Source organism: Onychostruthus taczanowskii, unplaced genomic scaffold (assembly GCF_017590055.1).
Source record: "Onychostruthus taczanowskii isolate IOZ18803 unplaced genomic scaffold, ASM1759005v1 scaffold4, whole genome shotgun sequence".
NCBI lineage: Eukaryota > Metazoa > Chordata > Aves > Passeriformes > Passeridae > Onychostruthus > Onychostruthus taczanowskii.
In genome coordinates this window covers 943,941-967,854 of record NW_024501459.1, presented here as the reverse complement: position 1 = coordinate 967,854, position 23,914 = coordinate 943,941, and the positions used below count along the sequence as shown (strand labels likewise).

At 38.3% G+C, this 23,914-nt stretch overlaps 1 protein-coding gene across 2 annotated transcripts in view; it reads left to right on the top strand.

The window, feature by feature from the left end:
* Window positions 1-23,914, top strand: part of PRKDC (protein kinase, DNA-activated, catalytic subunit) — an 82,109-nt gene that overhangs the window by 44,509 nt on the left and 13,686 nt on the right. For both annotated transcript variants that reach the window (XM_041412768.1, XM_041412767.1), the window contains exons 52-73: window positions 414-525; window positions 1,918-2,042; window positions 2,136-2,285; window positions 2,694-2,867; window positions 3,696-3,794; window positions 4,472-4,682; window positions 5,235-5,424; window positions 5,785-6,000; window positions 7,296-7,408; window positions 8,434-8,565; window positions 9,750-9,929; window positions 13,168-13,376; window positions 13,822-13,960; window positions 14,387-14,575; window positions 15,101-15,325; window positions 15,913-16,021; window positions 16,665-16,776; window positions 18,306-18,495; window positions 19,594-19,768; window positions 19,852-20,042; window positions 22,461-22,641; window positions 23,155-23,315. In XM_041412768.1, coding sequence (XP_041268702.1) covers window positions 414-525; window positions 1,918-2,042; window positions 2,136-2,285; window positions 2,694-2,867; window positions 3,696-3,794; window positions 4,472-4,682; window positions 5,235-5,424; window positions 5,785-6,000; window positions 7,296-7,408; window positions 8,434-8,565; window positions 9,750-9,929; window positions 13,168-13,376; window positions 13,822-13,960; window positions 14,387-14,575; window positions 15,101-15,325; window positions 15,913-16,021; window positions 16,665-16,776; window positions 18,306-18,495; window positions 19,594-19,768; window positions 19,852-20,042; window positions 22,461-22,641; window positions 23,155-23,315 — 3,583 coding nt within the window. The remainder of the gene's footprint in view (window positions 1-413; window positions 526-1,917; window positions 2,043-2,135; window positions 2,286-2,693; window positions 2,868-3,695; window positions 3,795-4,471; window positions 4,683-5,234; window positions 5,425-5,784; window positions 6,001-7,295; window positions 7,409-8,433; window positions 8,566-9,749; window positions 9,930-13,167; window positions 13,377-13,821; window positions 13,961-14,386; window positions 14,576-15,100; window positions 15,326-15,912; window positions 16,022-16,664; window positions 16,777-18,305; window positions 18,496-19,593; window positions 19,769-19,851; window positions 20,043-22,460; window positions 22,642-23,154; window positions 23,316-23,914) is intronic.

Genomic DNA, 23,914 nt, shown 5'->3' with positions numbered 1-23,914 from the left:
AAAATCTTAAGCCAAAGACAGCAAGTTTAATTTGTCAACAGGAAGTGTGGGAGCTTGTTCTTTGGAATCCTTTGCTGTCATGTGACAAAATATATATATATATATATATATATATATATATAAACAATATATTCCTATCTACAAATTGCAGACCACATTTATGTTGGAAAGTATCTAGAAGGTTGTACGCTTTTTTACAGTGGGCACCAGGGTTGCAGTTTTGTGGAAATTCATAGTCAGGAATTGCTAAAGCAGAGATTTGAGACACTACAAGTGGAAGATGCATGTTGTAGTGTATTCAGCTCTTCTGAAAGTAGTCACTATGACTGTAGGCAGCTCATATGAATTTTTTGCTTAATTTTAAATTTGTGTGCTGGAGTAGTGGCTTACAGCAGGTCTGTCTTTTGTGCTAGGTATTTTCAAGCTTTGACCAGCAACATGGGCTTACTAAAGTATAAAGAAGTTTATGCAGCTGCAGCAGAAGTTTTGGGACTTGCTCTTCAATACATTGCTGAGAGAGAAAATGTAAGTGAATGGTTTTGTGTTTGACCTTTCCTGTCTTAATTTTATATTAATCTTTTATATGACTACTCAATTCAGATCCAAAAATGAATGTATTCAAAACTTAGCAGTCTTTATCCAACAGGATAATTAAAAATTCAAACTACTAACTTAACAGGAAAAGAATTTGAGGGCAGACTAAGTGCAGAGTTTTTGCCTTGCTCTTTTGGAGTTGACAATGAATGCTCTTTTTCTGAGGCTTTGTTCAGCTTTTGCCAGCCAGCAACACTAGCACAGTATGTTTTAAAGTTGGGGGTTTTTGAGAGGAAAAGAAAAGCAGGTTGGGAGGTTTGGAACTACCTTTTGAATAACTGTATCTGAGACCAGTTATTTTATAGGTAGTGGATAAGGTGAATGCAAAACTATTACTCACCAAATCCTGCAGTGCTAGAACTAAAGGATTGTGCCTGGTGATCACAGAAGTCAATTTGAGACATATGCTAGAAGCAATTCTCTGCACAATAGTTTGGGGACTTCTGGAGTTTGGTGCCAGAAGAGGTGCTAGGGGTAAGAAGATTGGCAGGTTCAAAGGGAAATTAGGTAAATTCATGCACAAAAAATGTGTGGGCAGGTTCTAAATACAGTAGACATCAATGTACACTCAAAAGATCCTTAATCTAATGATAAATGTTTGTTGGCTTGTATAAGAGAAAAAGAGGACAAAACACAGCCAGGGTCATGTATGCCTCCTAAATATAATTCTGTAACTGCTATTGGAGACAAAAATGCCAAGTTGTTGGGTAAGTGGAGTATTAGCCTGACCTTGTAGGTTATTCTTCCTTCTCTCCTTATAATCCTTGCTTCTTTCCCCATTTAATTGCATTCTGGTTGTTCTTTTACAGTTTGTAAAGCATATTTCATAACTCTTCGTTAAGTCTTTCTCAGTCTTTCAAGTTCCATTACAAGCAGTATTTTGAATAAATGAGCAAAGTTGGTGTAAGTTTTATCCTGAACAAGTCTTATTCCTTTGATGTAAGTTACAAGTTGCTGGTTGTTTTTCACCTTTTTATTCAAAATGTCTGATTTTTTTTTTACATTCATTGGTTGGAAATCTTCTATACTGAATGAGAAGCTGTTTGTTATTTATATAAGCACACTAAGCAATTTGTACTACATGATTAAGGTGTTCCAAACCAATGAAAGGAAGCTCACAAATATGTTTTTTAAGTAGCAGTCATGTGTTCTAGCCAGGCAGAGCTGTACAGGACTCATGAAGCACCATAAAGGTTTAAGATGAGTTGGCTGGCTCTTGCCTAGTAAATGCACAAGAATCAAAACAGTATAGCACTAAAACCATGTTTCATTAAAGTGGTTATGATTTGCATGGGTATCCTGGTCTTACTTTCTCATTTTCAGATACTTGAAGATCCAGTTTATGATTGTGTTATAAAACAACTGAAGCATCATCAGAACACACAACATGATAAGTTTATTCAGTGCTTGAATAAAGTTGTTAAGAATTTTCCACCTCTTGCTGACAGGTATGTCATGATTTATGTGGTATGTTGACTGTAAATCCAGAGGAATAATAGAGAATAACTTCCTTTTCTTTGTGGGCTTCTGGTTATGTTAAGGTTTATGAATGCAGTGTTCTTTTTGATACCCAAACTTCATGGTGTGATGAAGACCTATTGTCTGGAAGTAATAATGTGCCGGGCTGAAGAAGCTCCTGATCTCCACTTGCAGTTAAAAAGTAAAGACTTTATCCAGATCATGAATCATAGGTAAGTAGTCATGTGATTATGATGGTAGTTCAGGTTTCTTGATAACATTTTCCATGCTGCCCACAACATTTTTGCATTCAGAAGCATTTATAATTCACCGTCACTTTTTGGTCATTGTTCCCCAAATTTGAGCTAATGTAATCTGGGAGTTAAGATGGTTAGCTCATTGTAAAAAATGAGCAGACGCCTCTAAAATAACCTTAGGGTGAAACACCAGTGTGATGTCAATTTCTGTAGTTTGTATTATTTTACTTGTATTCTTACTCTTTGAGTGCAAGCAGAAGTATTTACCTGAAACCCTTTATGCAAAACTAAATATTGTTAAAACATAAACTGATCTTCTGGTTCTGTATGTAGCAGTGATGAGAAAAGCAATGTAACTGGGCTTTTTTTTCCCCCACTTTTTAGGGATGATGAAAGACAAAGGGTTTGTTTGGATATAGTGTACAAGATGGTGTCTAAATTAAAACCACTAGAACTTAAAGAGCTTCTGTCTGGAGTGACAGGATTCATTTCTCACCCTTCTGTAATATGTCGACAGCGCATGTATGATATCCTGATGTGGATTTATGATAATTACAGGTATGTTGTCTTTCAGTGGTTTGTCACAGGCAGAGTGAAAGTGTTTATAACAGTCTTTCAAGTTTATGTCCCTCGGTGAGGGATTTTTCCATTTGTCAGAAGAATAGAGTCTGTGATTTGCCTAACTGGCTCTGGCCTTTGGTGACAATTTTGTCACTTCCAGGAAGGGATGAATAATTGGACCAGAACTAGGATTTTGCATCACCACAGCAGGATGGCGTAAGAGATCTTAACTTTGATGCTCCAGCTTTTCTTCTTGTTGCTGGAATTTGTAAATAGTGAAAATTATACATTAAAGAAATTTGCTTTTAGATAGAAGATAGATCTAAAGGCACATGGGCATGATCTGGATCACTTAGATCTGGTAGATCTTAGATGGTCTTTTTGTTTGACCCCTTAAAATAGGGAACAGGCACATACTCAGTTTGACAAGTGGGTTGCTATTGAATTAGCTGACCTAGTTAGGTTTTATGTGCTTTTCCCCAAGGTAACTCTTTGAATGGACATCTATTGTGAATAAAAAGTACAGTCAATCTTTACTCCAGCATCACTTCTGGAAAGCATTCTCTGCCTGTTTTTCAGATTCAACCTTGCAAGCTTCATAATAAATACCTAACATATTAATTAGCTTATTAGATAATTTATTTTATTAGTAGTGGAGATATAAGGCATTTTTGGCAAGGAAGACCTCATGTTATGTTGTTATGCCAAGTTGAGATTTTTATCAGAGGGGTTATTCCTCCTTTTTGTCCCACCATCCTCATCCTCTTATTTTGCTATGGATTATTTGAGAGAAGTCATTAAGAGATATTTTTCTCCCACCATCAGTGATCCAGAAAGTCAAGCAGATGATGATTCTCGGGAGATACTCAAAGTGGCAAAAGAAATGCTGCTTCAAGGACTGATTGATGAGAATGCTGAACTGCAGTGAGTAAAGAGTGTTGTGATAACTGTCTGAAATAAAAATTCCTCCATTTGTCTTAGTTTGTTTATAGCAAAAGAATTGATCCTTAGAAGTTTTTTTAAGTATTTCAATATAAAATAGTAACTCTGAGATAATGCCATTTTCTTTTCTTCCAATAAGTTAATTTATAAAATTTTGTCCCATGGTGTTACACCAAGTGTAAGTGAAGCATTTGAATGAATTTCTAAGCTGTGGCGAGGTTGTGTCATTATGTTAAACCTAATTCTGCATTAATGTTCTACAGTTTTTGAACAAGGAGAAGACCCTGCTGTACACAAGCACACAACAGTAGATTAAATGTTGGATTTTTAGAAATTCTTTTGATGGAGCAAAAGATGAAGGAGGAGATCATGGTGCTTCTCCATCCATAGCACTTCTCAAAAGGAAAAAACTCGACAGAGTAAACCTTTTATAAGAGGCACAGAACAGGGTAGATGAGTGAGGAATTTGGTGTAATTTAATGGAAGATTAATGGCATGAAAGTATTAGTTTAAGGCCTTAACAGCTTATTGTTTTGGAGGTTTTTGCTGGTGGGTTTGGGGTTTTTTCCCTTTTTAACCTGGCCTTTTTAGAAGTTGGGGGCAGGAGGTGGTTCTGTTTGAAAATAACCAAGAAAAACTTTTATTCTTTGCCTTTACAGGTTAATTGTTAGGAATTTTTGGAGTCATGAGACAAGGTTGCCTACAAATACTCTTGACCGCATGCTGTCACTGTTAAGCTCTTTCTATTCCACCAAGATTGAAATGCATTACTTGAGTCTAATCACAAATTTTCTGCTTGAAATGACTAGCAAGAGCCCAGATTATTCTAGAAAAATATTTGAGCATCCACTGTCTGAATGCAAATTTCAGGTGAATTGTACTGTTTTTGTCCTGTACTCAACTATGTGACAAATTCTGCTCTTTAATGTAGTTACTACTTAGAAAAGAATGGCATAATGAAGGAGATTTTTCAAAGTGTTTTGTGCTCCAAAGTTAACAGATGCAGCAGTTATGAGTTGTGCACATTATCAGAAGTTTGATGATTTTGTGGGGGCAATAATTGTAATTTCTTTTAAAAAATTTAAACTAATACACCAAGAATAGCTGATTTGTAGAGTACTGAAATGCTGAAAAATAGGGTAGCAGAGAGAAGCAGCATCAAGAAACAGGAATACTGGTGCAAGAGCTGTATATCAGTCCTCAGCTGACCAGTCTAAGTTAATGGGCTTTTTTTACTGAGCTGTGGAGAACTTGGGCATGTTGTGGTTTGTTGGGGTTACTTTTATATGTAGTCAAGTTCTGCCCCTATACTTGGGAGAGTGTTTTGATTTGTGGACTGTAATTTCTGCCGTCCTGCTCAATGAATAAATGCAGAAAGCCTGCATCTTTATTGTTCTACTTGAAATCTTTCTTTGTTCGTAGGACTTTGTAGTTGATTCCAGCTGGCGTTACCGAAGCACTGTGCTCACACCAATGTTTGTGGAGACTCAGGCTTCTCCAAGTACCCACAGGAATTTGTCACAGGAAAGATCCCTTTCTCCTTCTGGGTCAGTCCGTGGGCAAGTGAGGGCTACCCAAAAGCAATATGAATTTACACCTACACAGCATGGCAGTAAGTCCAGAACAGTGTTTTCTGAAATGTTCTTTTTTGCTGTAGGAGTGATGTAATTTCTGTTGCATATGATTTTTTAATGTAAAAGTGTAAATATGTTTAGTGTTTTGTTTTCCAGTGTTTTTTGGGGGTTTTTTGTGTGTGATATGAGAAAAAAATCACATTTTTATTAGTCTAATACATATTTTATATCCTGCCTAATATAAAAGAAACACTGTCTTACCTAGCAGCTTGAAATCTGTTCTGCCCTTAAACACTAGGAAGTCATATTTTTGGGAGAGAAAAAATACCTGGCTCAGAGGTGTTTTCACTTTATTTATGCCTGAGTATGTTACGCCTTTTGGCAATTTCTTGTTACAGGTGGTAGAAGTTCTTTTAATTGGCTAACTGGAAGTAGCATTGACACATTGGCAGAGTATGCAGTTCCTTCATCCTCTGAATCCTTGTCTTCATCCATGCTGTTGGTTAGCAAAAGAACTGAAAAATTTAAACAAGCAACCTTTAAACCAGTGGGGCCAGATTTTGGGAAAAAAAGGTTGGGTTTTCCTGGAGATGAAGTGGACAGCAAAACTAAAGGTCTGTAAGCCTTACTGTGCAATTTCCATGCAATTAGTACACTTTTATAAAACATCATTGTCAGTTATTTGGCTGGGAGTCCGTTGTCTTTGAGACAGTCCAATTGAGGTTCAGCGTGAGAGATTTTGTTTTCAGGAGTGTGTGATGATACACAACATGTGACAAAAAGCTAGGACTGTGCTAGGAATTGTAGAATTATGTGTTGCTCATTGAAAGAACTGGCTGGATGAGAAACTAGTCAGTGTGATCTCTGCATTCCTACCTCCTCCTAAGAGGATCACAGCATGTATATCAGACAGTTCTGACCCTTCTGTTTTAAATGTAGCTCTTTAAAGAAGAGATCTCTAAATGTATTTTCTAAACCATTTCATCAGTGCTGACTTGATCTCCAACATTTTGCAATCTGTCATTAGAAGTCCTTGCTTTTTTATGAGAATGCTCCTTCTTCCACCTACTCAATAAGTGAAAAATGTCAGTACTGCTCTGAAGTGACTTAGGATCCTTCTCCCTCTTTAACTATTGTCTACTTTGTCATTAAAATTTTGACCGAAAGGATGATACTAGGAGTTCAGGCAGGAGACTGAGCTATAAAGGTCAGTCTTTTCAGTACCTGAGAGGTGTTTCAGGGCAGTTATGAATAATGGACTGCAGTTCATGCAGAACTACAGAAATAGAGAGGTCAGTCTACCTTCTAGTTAGTCCCTGGTCTTCCATCCTGCAAAACATCAGTTACAGTGGTATGTTTTTGTTTGCTCACTCTTCTTTTCTAGGAAGTGGACTGAGCTGACAGTCAGTTAAGTGGCCTTTCCCCACGACTGTCCTGAGCAGGAGTGGATCCAGTGGCAGTTCTGTAATCGTACTTAAAAAATACAATACAATATTCTTACTACGCAATATTTTGATATCTTTTAGCACCTCTTTTATTTGGGGAGTTATATACTTTCTGGAATATAGTGCAAATGCCATACATGCCTTTGAGAGCTTAAATAAGTCTGGCATATAGGGCATATTTGTTCATGAGTTTTAGGGTCTTTCCCTGTATAATAGTTTGATCTTTATATTTCATCCATGCACTTAAAGTCTCTATATAAATGCTTATTATCTCTTTTCTCTATTATCTCTATAAATGCTTATTATCTGCTTTTTAAGAGCAACTTAAATTTTTATCATTGGCTAGCTTGTTGAAAGGCCTTGTATTTACTTGCTAGTAAATACAGAGATTATGGTTTTTTTTATATTATGCTTTTGCCTTGAATCGAAAGGAAAAGCTGTGGACATAATCATATGTTCCTTAGGTATAGAAGAACGAGCAGAAATTCTAAGACTGCGGAGACGTTTCTTGAAGGACCAAGACAAACTCAGCCTGATTTATGCCAGAAAAAGTCTGGCTGAACAGAAAAGAGAAAAGGTTAGTCAATCCAAATGGGTTTAAAACTTTAAGTCTCGATGCATTTGCAGTCTTGTACTTCATTTCTTGTAGTAACTTTGGGAAGAAAGGGTAGGTGTAAGGTACTCGTTGCTATTTTAAGAGCTTTAGAAGGTTTAATTTGGAAATAATGCTATTTATGGCCCTTAAGCTCAATGATGTTACCTGGCATGGGTGAGAAAAGAGCTGGATGATAACACTTCCAGTCCACCACTTAAAGTGCATGAAATTATTTTATGTGATGGGAGTCCCTAAGAGTTATTGGGAAGCCCTTTACAGTTGTCATTCTGGACACTGGGAGCCTTAGAGCTACAATACACTGCAGAAATTGTTGGAGAACATTATCCAGTGTCTGAAGGTGAACTCAAAATTGTGATGCAGCTGATGGACTACCGAGAACTGGTTTGAACCTTTAACCTGAAGGAATGTCAGTAATAATTATTTGCTGAGTGTTTCTCAAGGCCAGAAACTTACTACTTTGTGGGTTTTCTGGTTGTGTTATGTAGTTACAATAAATCTAAGTGTTTTTAAGCTCTGTAGCAATTTTTCAGAGGTTCCTGTTACTAAAAATAGCACACATTATTGTAAAAAAATGATAGCATTTAGTCCTAAGAGCAGGAATCCAGGATTGGGAGCTGCCAGTTTGAGACACTCCTGTAATACTCTGCAGATGCAGACAACTGTGTAAACAGAACTTACGTCTGGAAGAACCACACAAACACCTATTTTAGCCCATTTATGTTTACTTGCAGACTAAAGCTACCATTTCCTCCCACCCTACAAGAGAGAACCTGTAAATTCGTTCTGTATGGCAATACAACCAATGAAATCTCCTATCTTATAAACACTTCCAGTGATGGTGTTTCGTCCACTTCTGTGGGAGGCTTGTTCCAATGCCTGACCACCCCTTCAGTGAAAATTTTTTCATAATATCTAATTTAAACCTCTGCTGGCACACCTTGAGGCCATTTCCTAACTCATTTTTTTACATGGTTAATGCATTTCAGGAGATAAAATCTGAGCTGAAGATGAAGTATGATGCCCAGGTTACTTTGTACAGAAGTTACCGAGTGGGAGACCTTCCTGACATCCAGATTGAATACTGCAGTCTCATTGCCCCTCTGCAGGGCCTTGCTCAGGTCCGTCTGCTTCTCAAAGGTCACTTGTGAAGTTTTCTGGTCCTGCAGGGAAAGTGTCATGTAGGTGGGCAACCACTTTGAAAACTGATTTGTAGTTTTGCAGTCAACCACTGTGATACACATTCAAAGACTCTGCTTTGAGGGAGTGTTTCTCCTACCCCTGTGCTGGTGCAGTGTTCAGAGAAGAGGCTTTGTTGCTTGCCTCACCTGAGCAGCTGAGGACTGGATACATCAGCTGTTGTCCATTTCCTGCAGGTTCCTCTGCTTGAGAAACAGATGGTGGTCTCTGCAGACATTATTGCAAAGGACATCTCACTGTTCAGTAACAAAACAGCCATTTCTCTTCTATTATATGTCTGTAATAGACTTGTAAAAATACAAATTTATTTAGTGTGACTAAGACTGGACTCAGACTGCTCAATAAAGCTGATCTAATATTCCTTTTCCTACGTGAGAGTGGTAGAAACTATAGACTGAGCTGAACAGTAGACTGAATCCCATTTTACAGTCTTTGGGAAGTCACAGTCTTCCTGATTCCCTTTGTGTTTCATTACTTGTGATAGTCCCTTGTCTCTCTGTAAAGGACAGAAGCAGCACACTCACAAGTTCTCTGAGTAGCATTAGATAAAGAGTTAGACCAAATTCCAGACCCATGATAGACCAAGATGCACAGGATTATGTTACACACACAAAAGTGTTTCTGGATTGAAAAAAAAAAAAAAGCCTTTAAATCTCAGGTTAAACTGTCTGTCTGTACAGACAGTCTGTCTCTCTGTTGGCTTCCTCAGTTTTTGGGACCAGGTCTCCTCACACATTGATGTCTTCTTTTTTTCCTAAAACTCACTTCATGGACTGTGGTGTCCCTGACATGATATTGGGTGTCTGGTTCCTGTAATGGGAGTTGTGAGTATGTGAAAATTGCAAATTCTGCCCTCTCCACTGACACTCTGGCCTGAAAATCTGCATTGCCTTAGAGTTTCTTTAAGTAGAAGAATTAAAATGGTGTTTGAGTAGGTAGTACAGTAATTCCCAGCACAGGTGAGGTGCATGCCGATTTAAATAGTCACTCCCAAAGAGTCTCTAGGGATTAGGTACAGGGTGGGTCATATATTTTAATTTTATTTAACAGTCTGTTGTGTCACAGCAAAGTTCAGTGACCTTACTGTTTTTATTGTAATTCACAGAAAGATCCAACATTTGCCAAGCAACTTTTCAGCAGTTTGTTTAGTGGAATTTTTCATGAGGTAAAAAAATCTAAAAACCCTTCAGAGAAAAACGCCATTGTACAGAAGCTGCTGAACGACTTCAATAATTTCCTCAGTATGAGCCTGTCATACTTTCCACCCTTCATTGCGTGCATCCAGGTAAATCCTCATATATGGCATGAAAGTAACGGGATATAATGTCTCTGAATGTGTGATAAACCCAGGGTAGTGAAGGTCGAACACTGTCACTGAAGTTGAGACAGAGATGGAGGGAGAATTGTTAACCAAATGGGTATTTCAAGTGGTGCTTAAGGTGAACAAGGTATTTCATCCCTCTGAACTGATTTTTCAAGGTTTCTAGAATTCGGATCTCTAGAGTTTGAGTCACCTTTTAATGTTTTAATTGCATCAGTAACAAGAAGAGGTTTGATTATAAATGAAAGCTATTTCAATTGAAGCGGGAATTGAGAACAATTGAAAGGGTTATGTGGGTGTTGTGCTTATCTTCCTGTTTCTGGGAAGTGCTTACTGAGGAATTCTTTGATGTCTTGAGAATATCAGTAGCTGTCAGACTGTTTGTTGTTAGCCTCTCTTGTTTATTTTTTTCAAATTAGTCCCCTGAAGTAGTTGTCTGGGGATTTTCAGTAATGAAGGAAGGGCTCACCAGAGGATGAGTGGGTGCACTGCAGTTGTTTCAGTGGAGAGGAAACACGAGCCGTTCTGTTATGAGAATATACTGACCTGAAATAGATTGTGAATTTCGTCTTTTAACCCAGTTTTCAGGGAGATAAAAAAACCTTGTCCCAGCACCTGTTGAATACCCATTGTCACTGTATTTAATGATTCTTATCAACTGTATTGATGTTGTGATTCCTGGGTCTCAAAGGAATCTTTTTTTTCAGTGACAGCTAATGGTTTCTTCTTTGTTATGGAAATTTAAATACTCTGTGCGAGTAGGTATCCTTCCAAATACAAGAGAACCATCTAGTTTGAACTAGCTTTGTAAACAGAGAGAAACTTTGCTTCCTAATACTTGTAATTACACATCTGAAAAAATGTAATTTCTTGTTTACTTTTTTTCTGTGCAGCTGCATAAAAGGTCAAATACTCTGGGGATTTTTCTGGGCTGTCTTGGTATTTTTTGAGCCAGCGTCTCACAATAGCTATCTGTTAATATTCCCTCTTGACATCGCATTTGTTGATTCTGACTTGATGATATTATTTGTGTTGAATTATGCTGTCTAGACCCTGCTAATAACACTGTTGCATGAGGCTACTTTTTCTGTCTGAATAGACATAAAATGAAGACTCAAGAAGTAAGTTCAATTTCATCAAAAATACGGACTTTGTAAGAGCAATAAGAACATCTCCTTGCCATCTTCATCAATAACAAAAATACAATATCATGAAGTCCAAACAGCCTGCAAGCAGTGAGAGGAAGTTTTTTCCCAGTAGGGAATTGAGTTCTCATTGCTCAAGAGAGCAGGCTGGGAGAGTGTGAGCAAGAGCTCAGCAGTGTCAAGGCTTTCATTTGACTCACAAATGTGGTCGTAGTGGCTTGGCCATTTGGAAGTACAGCTTTTCTTTCCTGTATACCAACAGCATAATAAATACTGGCTGGTTTCAGGAAGGCTTCCTGCTGTACTGCTCTTTCCTTCTGTTAGTTTGACTTTTTAATCTTCCACAGGTTCTCGTCCCATCAGGAGAATAACTTGATGGGTTAAAAGAGCTGGTTTTGTCTACACATATAATGTTAAAATTGACTATGAAGCCCTGGGATTCACTTTCAGGGCAGATTAAGGACCAACTGAAATACTAAAAGAGTTAATTCCATGACAAAAATTTACATCGCCTCCAAAGAGATGCTTGGTCTCTGAAGAACGTATAATTGCCTTAGAAATGTTTTAGCTGCCAGGCCAGCTTGGATGCCATTCTCCCTAATCTTTGAACATATGGTGCAAGTAGACAGTGCTCATTGCATATGGAGCAGGGGACATTTCCTCTGCTTTGAGAAGATAAGTGGTCAAATAGTCACCAAAATGCACTAAATAGAAAGATACCTCCTTTGATGTGGGATGATGTCTGTAAATTTTAAGTTTGGGAGGATATTAATTCTTGGCACATACCCTTACATTTGCACAGTTCTTACCCTTTTTCCTGTGGTATGAGAAAGGGCTTTTGGTCTTAGCAAAGTTGTTCTTAAGGTTTTAGATTTTTGTGCAGTTGTCACTGTGTTCTTGATATAACCCCTAAAAGCTGGCAGTCAAGGAATGTGTCTGGGACATGTGTGCAGCTAATTGAAATTGCCTTAATAGGAAATATATACACTAGCACCTTATTGGGATCTGACTGGTCTTTAACTCGGGAAGCTACAAGAGGCTGTGGGTTTTTTGAGTCCCAACTCTACAAATTGTGTCATGAGTTTGCTTATGCCAGATGCCTCTTCTTTAGTTTTTGTTGGTTGTCATTTACCAAAGAAGTGTAACTTGGTTGTTCTCAGTCTCCTGTTGCAATTTCCAAACAGTCGTTTCTTTTCATATAGGATCCTTGAACATGCTGTGTTGCAAGAATCTAATTTTAATTTTTATTCAAAAATGTGGTGCTGTTTTTTGTACTGAAAGCTGTACTGCACCTCTTCCACATGACTTTTTTTCTTCTGTTTATTTAAGATGCTATTGTGACTTTTCTTTAGTGGAAAACAAAACAAAGGAAAAACCTAACACTGGATTTAATAGCCATGCTGCTTTCTTGATTTATTTACCTGTATTTAGAATAGTGATTTAAGTATTTAAAAATAAAAACCTTTAACTAAACAGGAATGTTTATCCCTGAAAAAGAGCTTATTCTGCAGTTGGACTAATGTTAAATATGATATAGAGAAACACTGTCATGTCTTGGAATCAGGCAGGAGTAGATGAGTACAGTACTAGAGAAGTCTAACAGGAAGCTGTGATGTGCTAAAACTGGCTGAGTGTGTGGATAGAAAGCCTCCAGCTCAGAGAAGACTTGGTGGTAAATCGTGCCTTTGGCTTATGCAGGAATGCACCACTGAACAGGCTAAGTGAAGCACAGCTGCTGTGTAGCAGGCAAAATCCTGCCAACAGACAGAAGGAAAAGTTCAGGCTGTCAATATGTCCATCTACCTCTCCCCCGCTTTCCTTGTGATTCTGTCCAGAGAGTTGTCCCATGTCTTGGAGCCAAAGTATATGGGGTTACTCTGTACTGTTCTCTGTCCAAAGAGCAACAGCACAGAAGGAAAAGATTCCATTTTTTCCTGGGTTGGGAACTTCTGGAGGCGTAATGGCTTATTTCCATTTTAAAGCTTGCACTGTAAGAAAAAGGATACCAAATCTGTATAGTTTTACCCCAAGTGGACACTTGTTGTTTTATCTTACAGGAAATGAGCTACCAGCACAGAGAGCTACTGGAACTGGACTCAGCTAATGTGAGCACGAGCTGCCTTGCAAGTTTGCAGCAGCCCATGGGCATCCTTCTTCTGGAGCGTGCCCTGATGGCTCTGTCCCCTGCGGAGGAGCCCCCGTCCAAAAGGATGCGTGGGAGGACAGAGCTGCCCCCAGATGTGATCAGATGGATTGAACTTGCTAAGTAAATTCTTGTTTGAGACAATTTACTCCCACTTAGGTTTGCCCTCTGAAGAACTCTGCTTTTATGGATTGTGGGATTTCTTTTTTAGTCTTTCTGTCTCTTAGAATTAGATACGCTTTTAATTTTTTCTCAGTTAATACTATCAGTGAGAGCAGTTAGACTTTAAAACTATGCACTCTTATGATGCTGTCAGACTGCTGAAAAACATCTTGTTCATAACTTTTCAACTGCAGGAATTTCCATAGTTCAGGTATTACCCTACAAGATGAAGTTTATGTAGTTAAGTATGTATTTCTGATCTTACGTAAGAAATACTTCCTAAAAATTTACTATTTCAAGCTGGTAGTATTACTGCTTATTGAATTTATTTTTTTAGATGGCTTCTGTTTGCATTGATATACATCTGCTGAACTATTTAAAAGATTTCTATTTTCAATTTTACTAGGCTCTACAGATCCCTTGGGGATTATGATGCCCTTCGTGGCATTTTCAGTGGTAAGATTGGGACTAAGGAAATTACACAGAAGGCTTTATTGGCAGAAGCAAGGAATGATTATGCTGAAGCAGCTCAGTATTATGATAAGGTAAAATGACAACAAGATATTTTTGTTTTGTAAATCTCTCATGACTTAAAACTAATCAAATTAGAAAAAAGTGAAATTGTCTAGGCATACAAGTAAAAACACATGGGCACACTGCAACCCCAAGAGAGCAAATTGCATGTGTTCATGGCATGAGTTGCAGTGGGTAAAAATGAAGACAGATCTCTAACCTTCTTTTAAAATATTCACTCTTCAAAAATGTAGGTTTACTGAACCTGAAGCTACCTGAAATTTATGTGTAAACACTGCCAAGCTTGAATTTTCTGCATTTAATGTTGCTGCCACACTCTGGTAAATGGATAGATATTTTTATGAGAATTAATTACAGTTAAGTTGCTCATGACATAGAATTGAAACAGGTTCTTGGCTGGAATTTGGCACTATTCTCCCTTCAAATTCATTCCTTAGGCACTCTCCCAAGAAGACTGGCAAGATGGAGAGCCAACAGAAGCAGAGAAAGACTTCTGGGAGCTTGCATCTCTGGAATGCTATGACCACCTCACAATGTGGAAGTCTCTGGAGTATTGTGCTACTGTTAATATTGATAGTGGAAAACCTCCAGACCTAAGCAAAACATGGAATGATCCATTTTTTCAGGTTTTTAGAAATTATTTCATTGGTACTGCACCATTTTTATCTCTGCGGGGATGTCCTACTGTATTGAGATTATGGGTGAAAATCAATTGCATTTTTTGGGTCACTTTATTATGGAAATTAGTGGAGAGTCCATTGTATTTTAAAAATTGAAACAATTACTTCTACTTGCTCATTTTGTTGTTTAATTTTTACCTCAAGTCTATGGCAGATGCCATAGGACCAGCTTTATTGTCTCCTTCTTTCTTTGCAAGTCTTTTTTGTTGCTTTTCTCACTTATATTTTTTTCCTATTTTAAGAGTTACCAAACCATGGATTTTGAAACTGCTAAAATTTACTAACAAGTTCTTGAGCTATAGGAAAAGGCTGCTTTGATTTATTATCAAATAGGAATTTGTTGAAAGGGAAAATATCTTCTAAAAAATTCAAAATGTTTTTTATATTTATTTGATTTGCCACTGATAACAAAAAATTTTATCATCTAGTATTCCATTTGTAGAAATAAAGACTGTGTGTTCTCACTTGTAGGAGACATATCTGCCCTATATAATACGCAGTAAGTTGAAGTTACTGCTCAGTGGGGAGAATGACCAGACTTTGCTAACCTTTATTGACGAGGCAATGAAGACAGAACAGAAGAAAGCCATTATAGAAATGCACTACAGCCAAGAGCTCAGTCTCCTGTACATCCTGCAAGATGATTTTGACAGAGCCAAATATTACATTAGCAATGGCATGCAGATCTTCATGCAGGTAATAATGTCTTCTGTCTCTGGTATGGCTTTTTTGGGTAAACTGGAACAATGAAACTGCTGTTGCTATTATTGCTGCTTGATAATACTCTCAAGAGAAACACTCAGTGCCTTCTGTGTCAGGTGAAAAAACTTCTTTTAAATTCACTGCTTGCAATGATGAAAGTTGAGTGAGCCAGTGGAGTGCATTCTCCTGTTTTAGTTTGTTTTATTTTGCTGATTTTGTCTTTTATACATTTATCAGAGTAATTGCTTGTGCAGACAATAAAAATTTATTTAATTCGTCTTTTCAGAGGCCTCTTGTCCCCAGAACAGGCTTGCAAAGAGTGTTGCATTGGGAAGTTACAAATTCCATCCATTACTGAGTTTTGAGTAGACTGTAGGACTTGGCTCAAATCTAGGACAGGAATTGCAGCTAGAATATGCCTCTGTGCTTGTCCAAAGCTCTCTGATTATCAGCTATTAAATTACTTGTAAGAGGTTGGGTTCTAAAGCATAACATATAAAAGATTCAGATCAATCATTTGTAGAGCACTGAACAGAACCATGCTTTAAATTGTGTCTTTGATTCTCTCCCTTTCTTTTCAGAGCTATTCCAGCATTGATTCCTTGTTATATCAAAGTCGAATGACCAAACTGCAGTCTGTACAAGCTTTGACAGAAATACAGGATTTCATCAATTTTATGACCAAGAGAAGTAAAGTTTTTTTTCCTTTTGTATTCACTAATTGTGGTTTCCTGAACTTTGAATTTCTGGACTGCTGTTTGAAGAAGCATAAGTCTGGAATTACTTCTTACTGTCTTCTTGACAATTTTGTGAGATAGGATTGAACACAACTTTGTGTTCTATTGCAAAGTTTAATTAGCATAACTCTTGTAATAAGAATTAAGCATCTCTTTTGAAAGTGTCAGTTAAAGTTTTAAGCTAAGCTTTTTTTTATTGGAGTAACTTCTGGTAGTAAATAGCAGTTAGCAGAGATGAAGACATGGATGTGGTGTATGAGTTGCTCCTACTGACATAAGCCTGAAGTATCATAAACCAAATTAGATACTAAATTTAGTTAACAGTTCCACTATGCATGTTCATATATGGAAAGGAGGCTACCTGGTGGTGATCTCCAGTGGCAATTGACACAGATGTCTTTACAGAATCCCCTGTGTTGCAGCAATAAATAAAAGTAATGATGATCACTAAGTAGCATTTTTAGTGCAAGCCCAGAAATGCAAGTGTGTTGCTTAATTGCAGCTTTCTGGTTTGAATGTTAGACTATATTTTGTTTAGCCCATTTTCATACTGTTTGGCTTCAGATGCATTTTAAATGTTCTCAATTGATTTCTAGGTAACTTAGCTTCAGAGGCTTCCCTTAAGAGACTTCTCAGAACTTGGACAAGCAGATATCCAGATGCTAAAATGGATCCTATTAACATCTGGGATGATATCATTACAAATCGGTAAAATTGCATTCTTGGGTTAGCTTAGGTTCTGTCTGTCTGTTGAGTTCCAGAAAGTGCTTTTTCTAAAGCTGCTTGTTTTTCTGTGGGAGGGTTTTGATCCAATGGACGACTTTTTTTTTTTTTTTTTTTTTTTTTAAACTGTGGTAGTAGCTTTCTCAATATAACTGGGGAGTTTTTGTGACTATCTTGTGGAGAGGAGCAAAAGGAGGTTGAGAAGTGGCCAGGGAATAAATTGTATTTTGATAGGGAAGCATAGATGTTAGTCATTTTCTTGCATTAGTGACTATATGCACTGTGTAAGCTGGCCCATTTCAGCAGCGCTTAAACATATTCACTTATAATTGAGCAGATTAGCTGCATTTAGCTCACTGAAACACCACCCAAAAGGCCAATCAGTTGTGAATAAAAATACTTGGGCAGTTCCAAAAAGAGGGAGCATACAAAACAAGTCCAGCCCTGTCACTCTCAGTGCTTCACCTGTTTATGGGGAAGTTAGTGACCACTTCCTTAATTGGAGACTTCTGTTGTGCAGCTGTTGCTAGAAAGAACAAAGGCTCTCTGGAGACTTCTTTTTGAAATTTGACAGTTTTCTGTCCTTGCCATAGCGTCTGTCTTTGTCCTAATTTATTCTTCCGGTGAAAATCTAGATTAGTCCTCCTTTCCTGTGTCATAACTTCTTCAGTAGCACTGCTGATACATACTGTGCTCTGTGATTTATTTTGTTATCTCTTGGTATCAGGAAGGCATGGCTGCAGAAGAGCTTATTGCAGTTTAGTATTAGATGGAATACCTGGTATGGCTTACTTTTGAAAAAAAGTGTCAAAACATTTATGACTTGAAGGGTTGTCAGGGTTTTAAACACTTTGTGTGCTTTTAGACAACCTTGGTCTCACCTTAAATTAGTAACACAGGATGTGCCAAGTGCCACTTCAGAGTGTAGTGCTGTCCACTGCTCTGAGTAACAGTTTACATAATGAGATGTGCTATTAAATTAGATAGGACTAGTTGTGGAGGAACAGGATTCAGCGTGGCAACTCCCTTTCAAATTGTGAGTGTGATTGCTGATCTGTTCAGCAACACTGATTTTGATGTTGGCATGTGTTGATGTGATAAACATTTGAGTAGCAGGTTGACATAAAGTTCAGCCTGGCACCCACAGTAAATAATTGAGACTCCTGTTTGTTTGCATGTCTGTGAAGCTGAAATGCAAGTTGTGGCTTGGTGAATTTAGGGACTGTAGCTTGCACAAAGGAACTAGCTAACAAAAAAAAAAAAAATCCCGCTCTGTAATGGACATTTTCTAACACTAATCTTGCCATACAAGATCCTGAATGCTCTCAGGGTCAACATGATCCCTGTTAGGAGTGTCCAGACTCTGAGACCGGAGTTTAGCCCTGCTAAAGGTGATAGCTATAGTTTGACATTTTTTATTAGCTTTGTTTGCTGTTATGCAGATCAACACTTTGGAACATTAATTTCCTTGAATGTATACCAGAGTGATCTATACCCCTGTTGTTGTTGTGCAGGTGTTTCTTTCTTGACAAACTGCAGGAGAAACTTCCTTCGGATCAGGCCAATGACAGTATGGAGGTGGATGGAGAATACAGTGCTGGTGACCAAATGGAAGTGGATCAACGGAGTGAAAGCATTCACTCAATGATTAAAAGCTGCAAATTCAATATGAAAATGAAGATGATAGAAAGTGCCAGGAAACAGGTGAATATACTGTCTGATAGCTTCCAATTTGCTGAGAAAATACATAGAAAAAGCTGGAAAAGCCTTTTAGGTGGTATTTGGTACCCTTTTGTCAGGGCAAACCTTGTCCCTTTTTGACCCTGCAGTCCAGGACATTTTGAAAACTCAAGAAAGTCGGTTCCACAATGAAAGAACAAAAGGATAAATGTTAATTACAAAGTTGATTATAATTTGTCATTACTGTAAATGTGCCTGAAGTCCCCTTTGATCCACAGATGGTTTTGGACACTGTAAAGGGCAGATAAAGTATCTGAAATGTTTCACTCTTTAATGGAAGGGATGCTTGCAGTCAAGCATTATGCTTTGTATTTACAAATAATTTCTTCTGTACAAGAAAACAAATTCTGATTGAATTAGTATAATTTACTTCAGTCAGCAATGCTGGATTTCTTTTTTTTCCACAGTTTTCATTACTGCTGTTAGTTAACACTAACAAAGAACTAAAGTTAAGTGACTTAGAAATTTCTGGTTGAATCTGACTGTTGAAATGACTGAAACAGCCTTTTTGATGATGGGCCTTTGGTGTTTCAAGCTTGAGACAAGATGAATAATTAAGTCAAGGTCTCCCATCTTCTGAGATGCTGCAGAAATCTGCAGTCATTAACAAGAGTTTATTTTAAACAATCTGATAAGCAAATATAACATTATTACTTTGACTATACACTCTTGAAGGAGTAAGTGAAAAGTAAGATTTCCTTTAATGTTACTTCTGTGAAACTTCTCATCAAATATAAGTGATTTTCTTAACTGATATCTTAAATCAAGTTGGGTTCCCATATATGTTTGTATATGTTTGTACTGTAGAGCAGTTAAATGCTTCTTGCAGCTAGAATTATTTTCTGAGTTGTTTAAACCTCTGTTCTTCTCTTTTGTTATTCAAACTTCTCCATTAGCACAAATGTGGTTCTGAATATGAGACCGGGCAAGCAGTGAGCATCTCTTTGCCTTACTGTAACTTTACTTGTGTTACTTAAATCTTCTCATCCCTAATTTGGTTGTGGGCACGTTTTAGTGCCTCTTCAGACACATGGTCTGAAAATTCTCTTAATCTGAATACAGAACAGCTTTGCAGTGGCCAAGAAGCTCCTGAAAGACTTGCGCAAGGAAGCCAGATCGAGGGAGGACTGGCTGGTGAGATGGAATTACGCCTATTGCCGCTTCACCCACAGCAGCAGCCGCAACCTGAGCTGTCCTGAACGCGTGCTCTCAGTGTTGAAAACCATCTCCCTGCTTGGTAACAGCCTTTGCTTCACCTTGTTTATTTTACAAAGTTGCTTTGTTGTCCAGTTACCAACTTTTGTTTTTGAATCCCAACAGAAGATACCAAATCAGACTATCTCAACAAGAACATAATGGCCTTCCGAAACCAGAATCTTCTTCTGGGTACTACATATCACATCATGGCCAATGCTCTTAGTCAGGATCCAAGCTGTCTTGAGCAAATTGAGAAAGAAAAGGCTGGAAAGATATCACTAATATCAGGAGAAAGCCTTGAGAACCCTAAAAAGGTAAATGAGAGAGGAAGATATTTCAGAGTCATTATTAGCACAGGTTACTACTTCAGTAGGTTGTGACTGCTGTTGATCAATACAGAGCATGTGAAACCTGTCTGCTGCTAGCAGTGATTTGTTCAGCAACACCAGACAGAGAAAGAAAGGGCGGGGGAAAGTAAAAAAAAAGGCTGTGGTTGCTGATTCTTCCAGGTTTTTCTCTCCTGGAGTTTGGCATCACTCTAACCTTTCTAAATAGGAGAATGTTCTTGTGTTTCTCTGTACCTGCATTTTGAGTGGAGGGGGAGGACATAGTTACAGCATCTGCATGCACAGTGGTGAGACCAGGCTTGGGATCCTCAAAGAATGCCTTGGTTTCAGCTGGGCATTTGTGACCTGCTTCATGCTCCCAGACTGTTCTCTTTGATACAGAGGTATTTATAATACTGATACACTGACTTTTTCTAGGTAATTTTAATGGAATAAAAAAGTGGAATTTTTTTTAAGGCAGAGCACATGCAGGTTGTCTTTGCCTATTTTGGGTAGGTGTGCATTTAAAGAATACGGTACTAGACTGTGCTGCAACTAAAATTATATTTGTTGTCAGTTGCCTCACATGCATTGACTTCTTGTCTGTCAAATGGATTAAGGATTTGAAGTACCACTGCTGGCTTATATCTACTAATTTCTAAAGCCACCATGAAGATGCTTACATATGGTTTGCGTTGAAAAGGACCTTAAATATCATCTACTTCCAACCCCCTTGCTATTGGCAGGGACACCTTTCACTAGACTAGGTTGCTCAGAGCTCCATCCAGCCTGGCCTTGAACCCATCCAGGGATGGGATATTCACAACTTCTCTGGGCAACCTGTTCCAGCAGCTCACCAGCCTCACAGCAAAGAGCTTCCTCCTAATATCCAGTCTAAACCTACTGTCTTTCAGTTTGAAGCAATTGCTCCTTGCCCTGTCACTACATGCTCTTGTAAAAAGTCCCTCTCCCATCATCCTTGCAGGATCACTTTTGGGAATATGAACCATATTAGTATAAAACAAGAAAAAATATTCTTAATTAGTGTTTTATCATTGTTAAAAATAAAGCAGATCAAGAAGAAATTCCTGCAAAAAAAGGTTTTAAATTTTCAGGTGTGTAGAAACGTAAGCAAAAGCTTGAGCTTCATTTGTTAGCTGATTCTTAAAGAGCGTTCTTCTTTAGGCAATCTAAAGGATGAGGATGAAAGTTCTTCTCTGTCAGATGAGTAAGATTGCCATACCAGGAATTTCTGAAAGATTAAGAAGCTTACCCTTATTTTATCTTAGTTGAAGCAGCACTCTGACCCTGGTAGTCTCCTCCTACCTACCTGACTATTTAATTTCAGTTACAGGATTTAGTGTGGCCAGAAGGGCCAGGGAAGGGGTTGTCCTGCTGTGCTTAGCGGTGGTGAGGCTGCACCTCGAATCCTGTGCTCAGTTCTGGGCCCCTCACTGAAAGAAAAACACTGAGGGGCTGGAGCATGTCTGGAGAAGGGCCGCAGAGCTGGGGAAGGGCCTGGAGCACAAGTCCTGTGAGGAGCAGCTGAGGGAACTGGGACTTTTTAGGCTGGAGAAAAGGAGGCTCAGGGAAGACCTCATTGCTCTCTTCAACCACCTGAAAGGAGATTGTAGTGAGGTGAGAGTTGGTCTCTTCTGCCATGTCCCAAGTGAGAGGGTGAGATAAAATGGCCTTAAGTTGTGCCAGTTAGGTTCAGATTGGATATTAGAATTTTTTATTTTATTTTTTAATTAGAGTGGTGAGGCATTGGAGTAAGTTGTCCAGGGCAGTGGTGGAGTCACCGTCTCTGGAAGTGTTTAGAAGCATCTGAGTTGGCATTGGACAGATGACCTTGAAGGTCTCTTTCAACCTTTATGCTTCTGTGATTCTGTGACGAATCCTGTCAAGTCACCCATTGCATGAGCTGCATTAGAAATGTGTTATGAATATTACTATATTTATAATAGAGAAAAAGGCATCAGATTCAAAATAGTTTGATGCATGCTTTTTAACACAAATTCCAATTGTAACTGTAGTGCAGATGTTGTAGATATGTCTTAATAGGAAAAAACCCTGAAAGTTTTATTATATTTTCTGTTTACTGTTTCCAAAAGTTCCAGTAATGTTAACTTTTCTGCAGTGACAAAAATTGCACTTAACATATCCAAGGACTAATCTAAGTGTATGTATTCCCACTGAAAATTGTAGAAACTAAAGTTCTGGAAATCACTGCTAGAAATAACATCCCGATTTTTTTTCCTTTATATCAGCTGCTTGGAACATCTTAAAACAGTTAAAATTTTATCCACTCAAGACTTGCAACAAAGCTCCAGTTACAGAAAGGATTGTTCAATGCTACTTTGGCACTAATGTGTTGGTTTTTTTCCTCTTATGGTTGAATTTCAGGTGCTGGCAGGTCTGAACAAGAAGGCTTTTCAGTGTTTCAGCTGTGCTGTGAGGAAGTCTGAGGAGGATGTGCAGGCCTACTCCATGGACCATGTGGACATGGTGGGAGTTGTTGATGCATATATGACGTTGATCAGCTTCTGTGACCAGTATCTGCGCAGGGAAGAGGAAGGCTTGCTTGGTTAGTCAGGATTTCTCCTAAGCTTGTGAGGTGTATTTGTCTGTGGTCTGTGAGTTTTTGCTGTACCGAGGAGGTCTCCGTGAGCAGCACAGCTTGAATTTCAGTGGAACAGTTTGAGCTCCAGTTCGGCATTATTTTTATGCCTTTTTTCACCTCTGTGTTCCTGCTAGCTTTGGTACTAGTGCATCATTTGTAGTCTTGCTCTTACTTGTGATAAATATATCATCCAGCAGATGCTTCCCTTGTTCCTTCCCAGACCACTGCAGCCTTGTCTTTAAAGCAGGCAAGATACCAGCAGTGATGCAGCTTCCTGATAAAGCTAATCCTTACAGTCCCCGAGTACATGTGTTGCAGATGTGTGCAGTTCAAACAGATGGGAAGGAGAACAAAGTAAAAATACAAAATACACTTGATAAAAAAATACCAAATTGTAAAGATGAATGTTTCAGATGATCAAAGACATGGAACAAGTGATGGTGTTTCTGATAATTCTTGTTTAATGTCTCTTGGCAGAAATTAACACAGTGGATCTGCAGCAGTTCCCAGCTATTGTGGTGGAGAAAATGATAAAAGCTTTAAAACTGAATTCCAGAGAAGCCAGGCTGAGATTTCCTAGACTACTCCAAATAATTGAAAGATATCCAGCAGAGACACTGGGTCTAGTGACACAGGAGGTTAGTTGCTTCAATTTTTCTGGCAGCAAATGTTGCTGTAAATCAAATTTTAAAGGTGGGGGTGGGATACATAGAGAGGTTAGACTGGTAAGTTTTGCTTCGGGGAAATCAGATAAATTTTATCCCATCATTGTTCCTTGTCTTTTCTGTATTTTGCTGAGTCTAATTCATGTGGACAGAAATTTTTTGTTAGAAATTTAGCTTTTTATCATTATTCTGATTCCAAATGTTTGTTTGAGAGTTGCTGGAGAACAACTGTGTTGTGCTTTGTCTTTTTTTTTTCCTTCAGAACAATCTAAATGTGCTGACAAAGGTGGTTAGCATTAGGGTGAGGAATGTATCTTATTCCTGTAGACTGAGTTTCCTGTATGCAGGAAGCCAGCAGCTTTTCTAGACTAATTCCATGTCACCCACCTTTTCCAGTCCTCTTTCACTTCAGAGATTACTACAGCTTTGTCTTTGTATTTCCCACTTCCTTCCTTCTTTCCTTCTTCCATAACCTGTCTGTCCATTACCATTCCATGGCAGGATACCACAAGCCTTCCCTGCTGTGGTGGGACAGATAAGCTGAGACTTTCTCTGTGACTCATGCTTGCTCC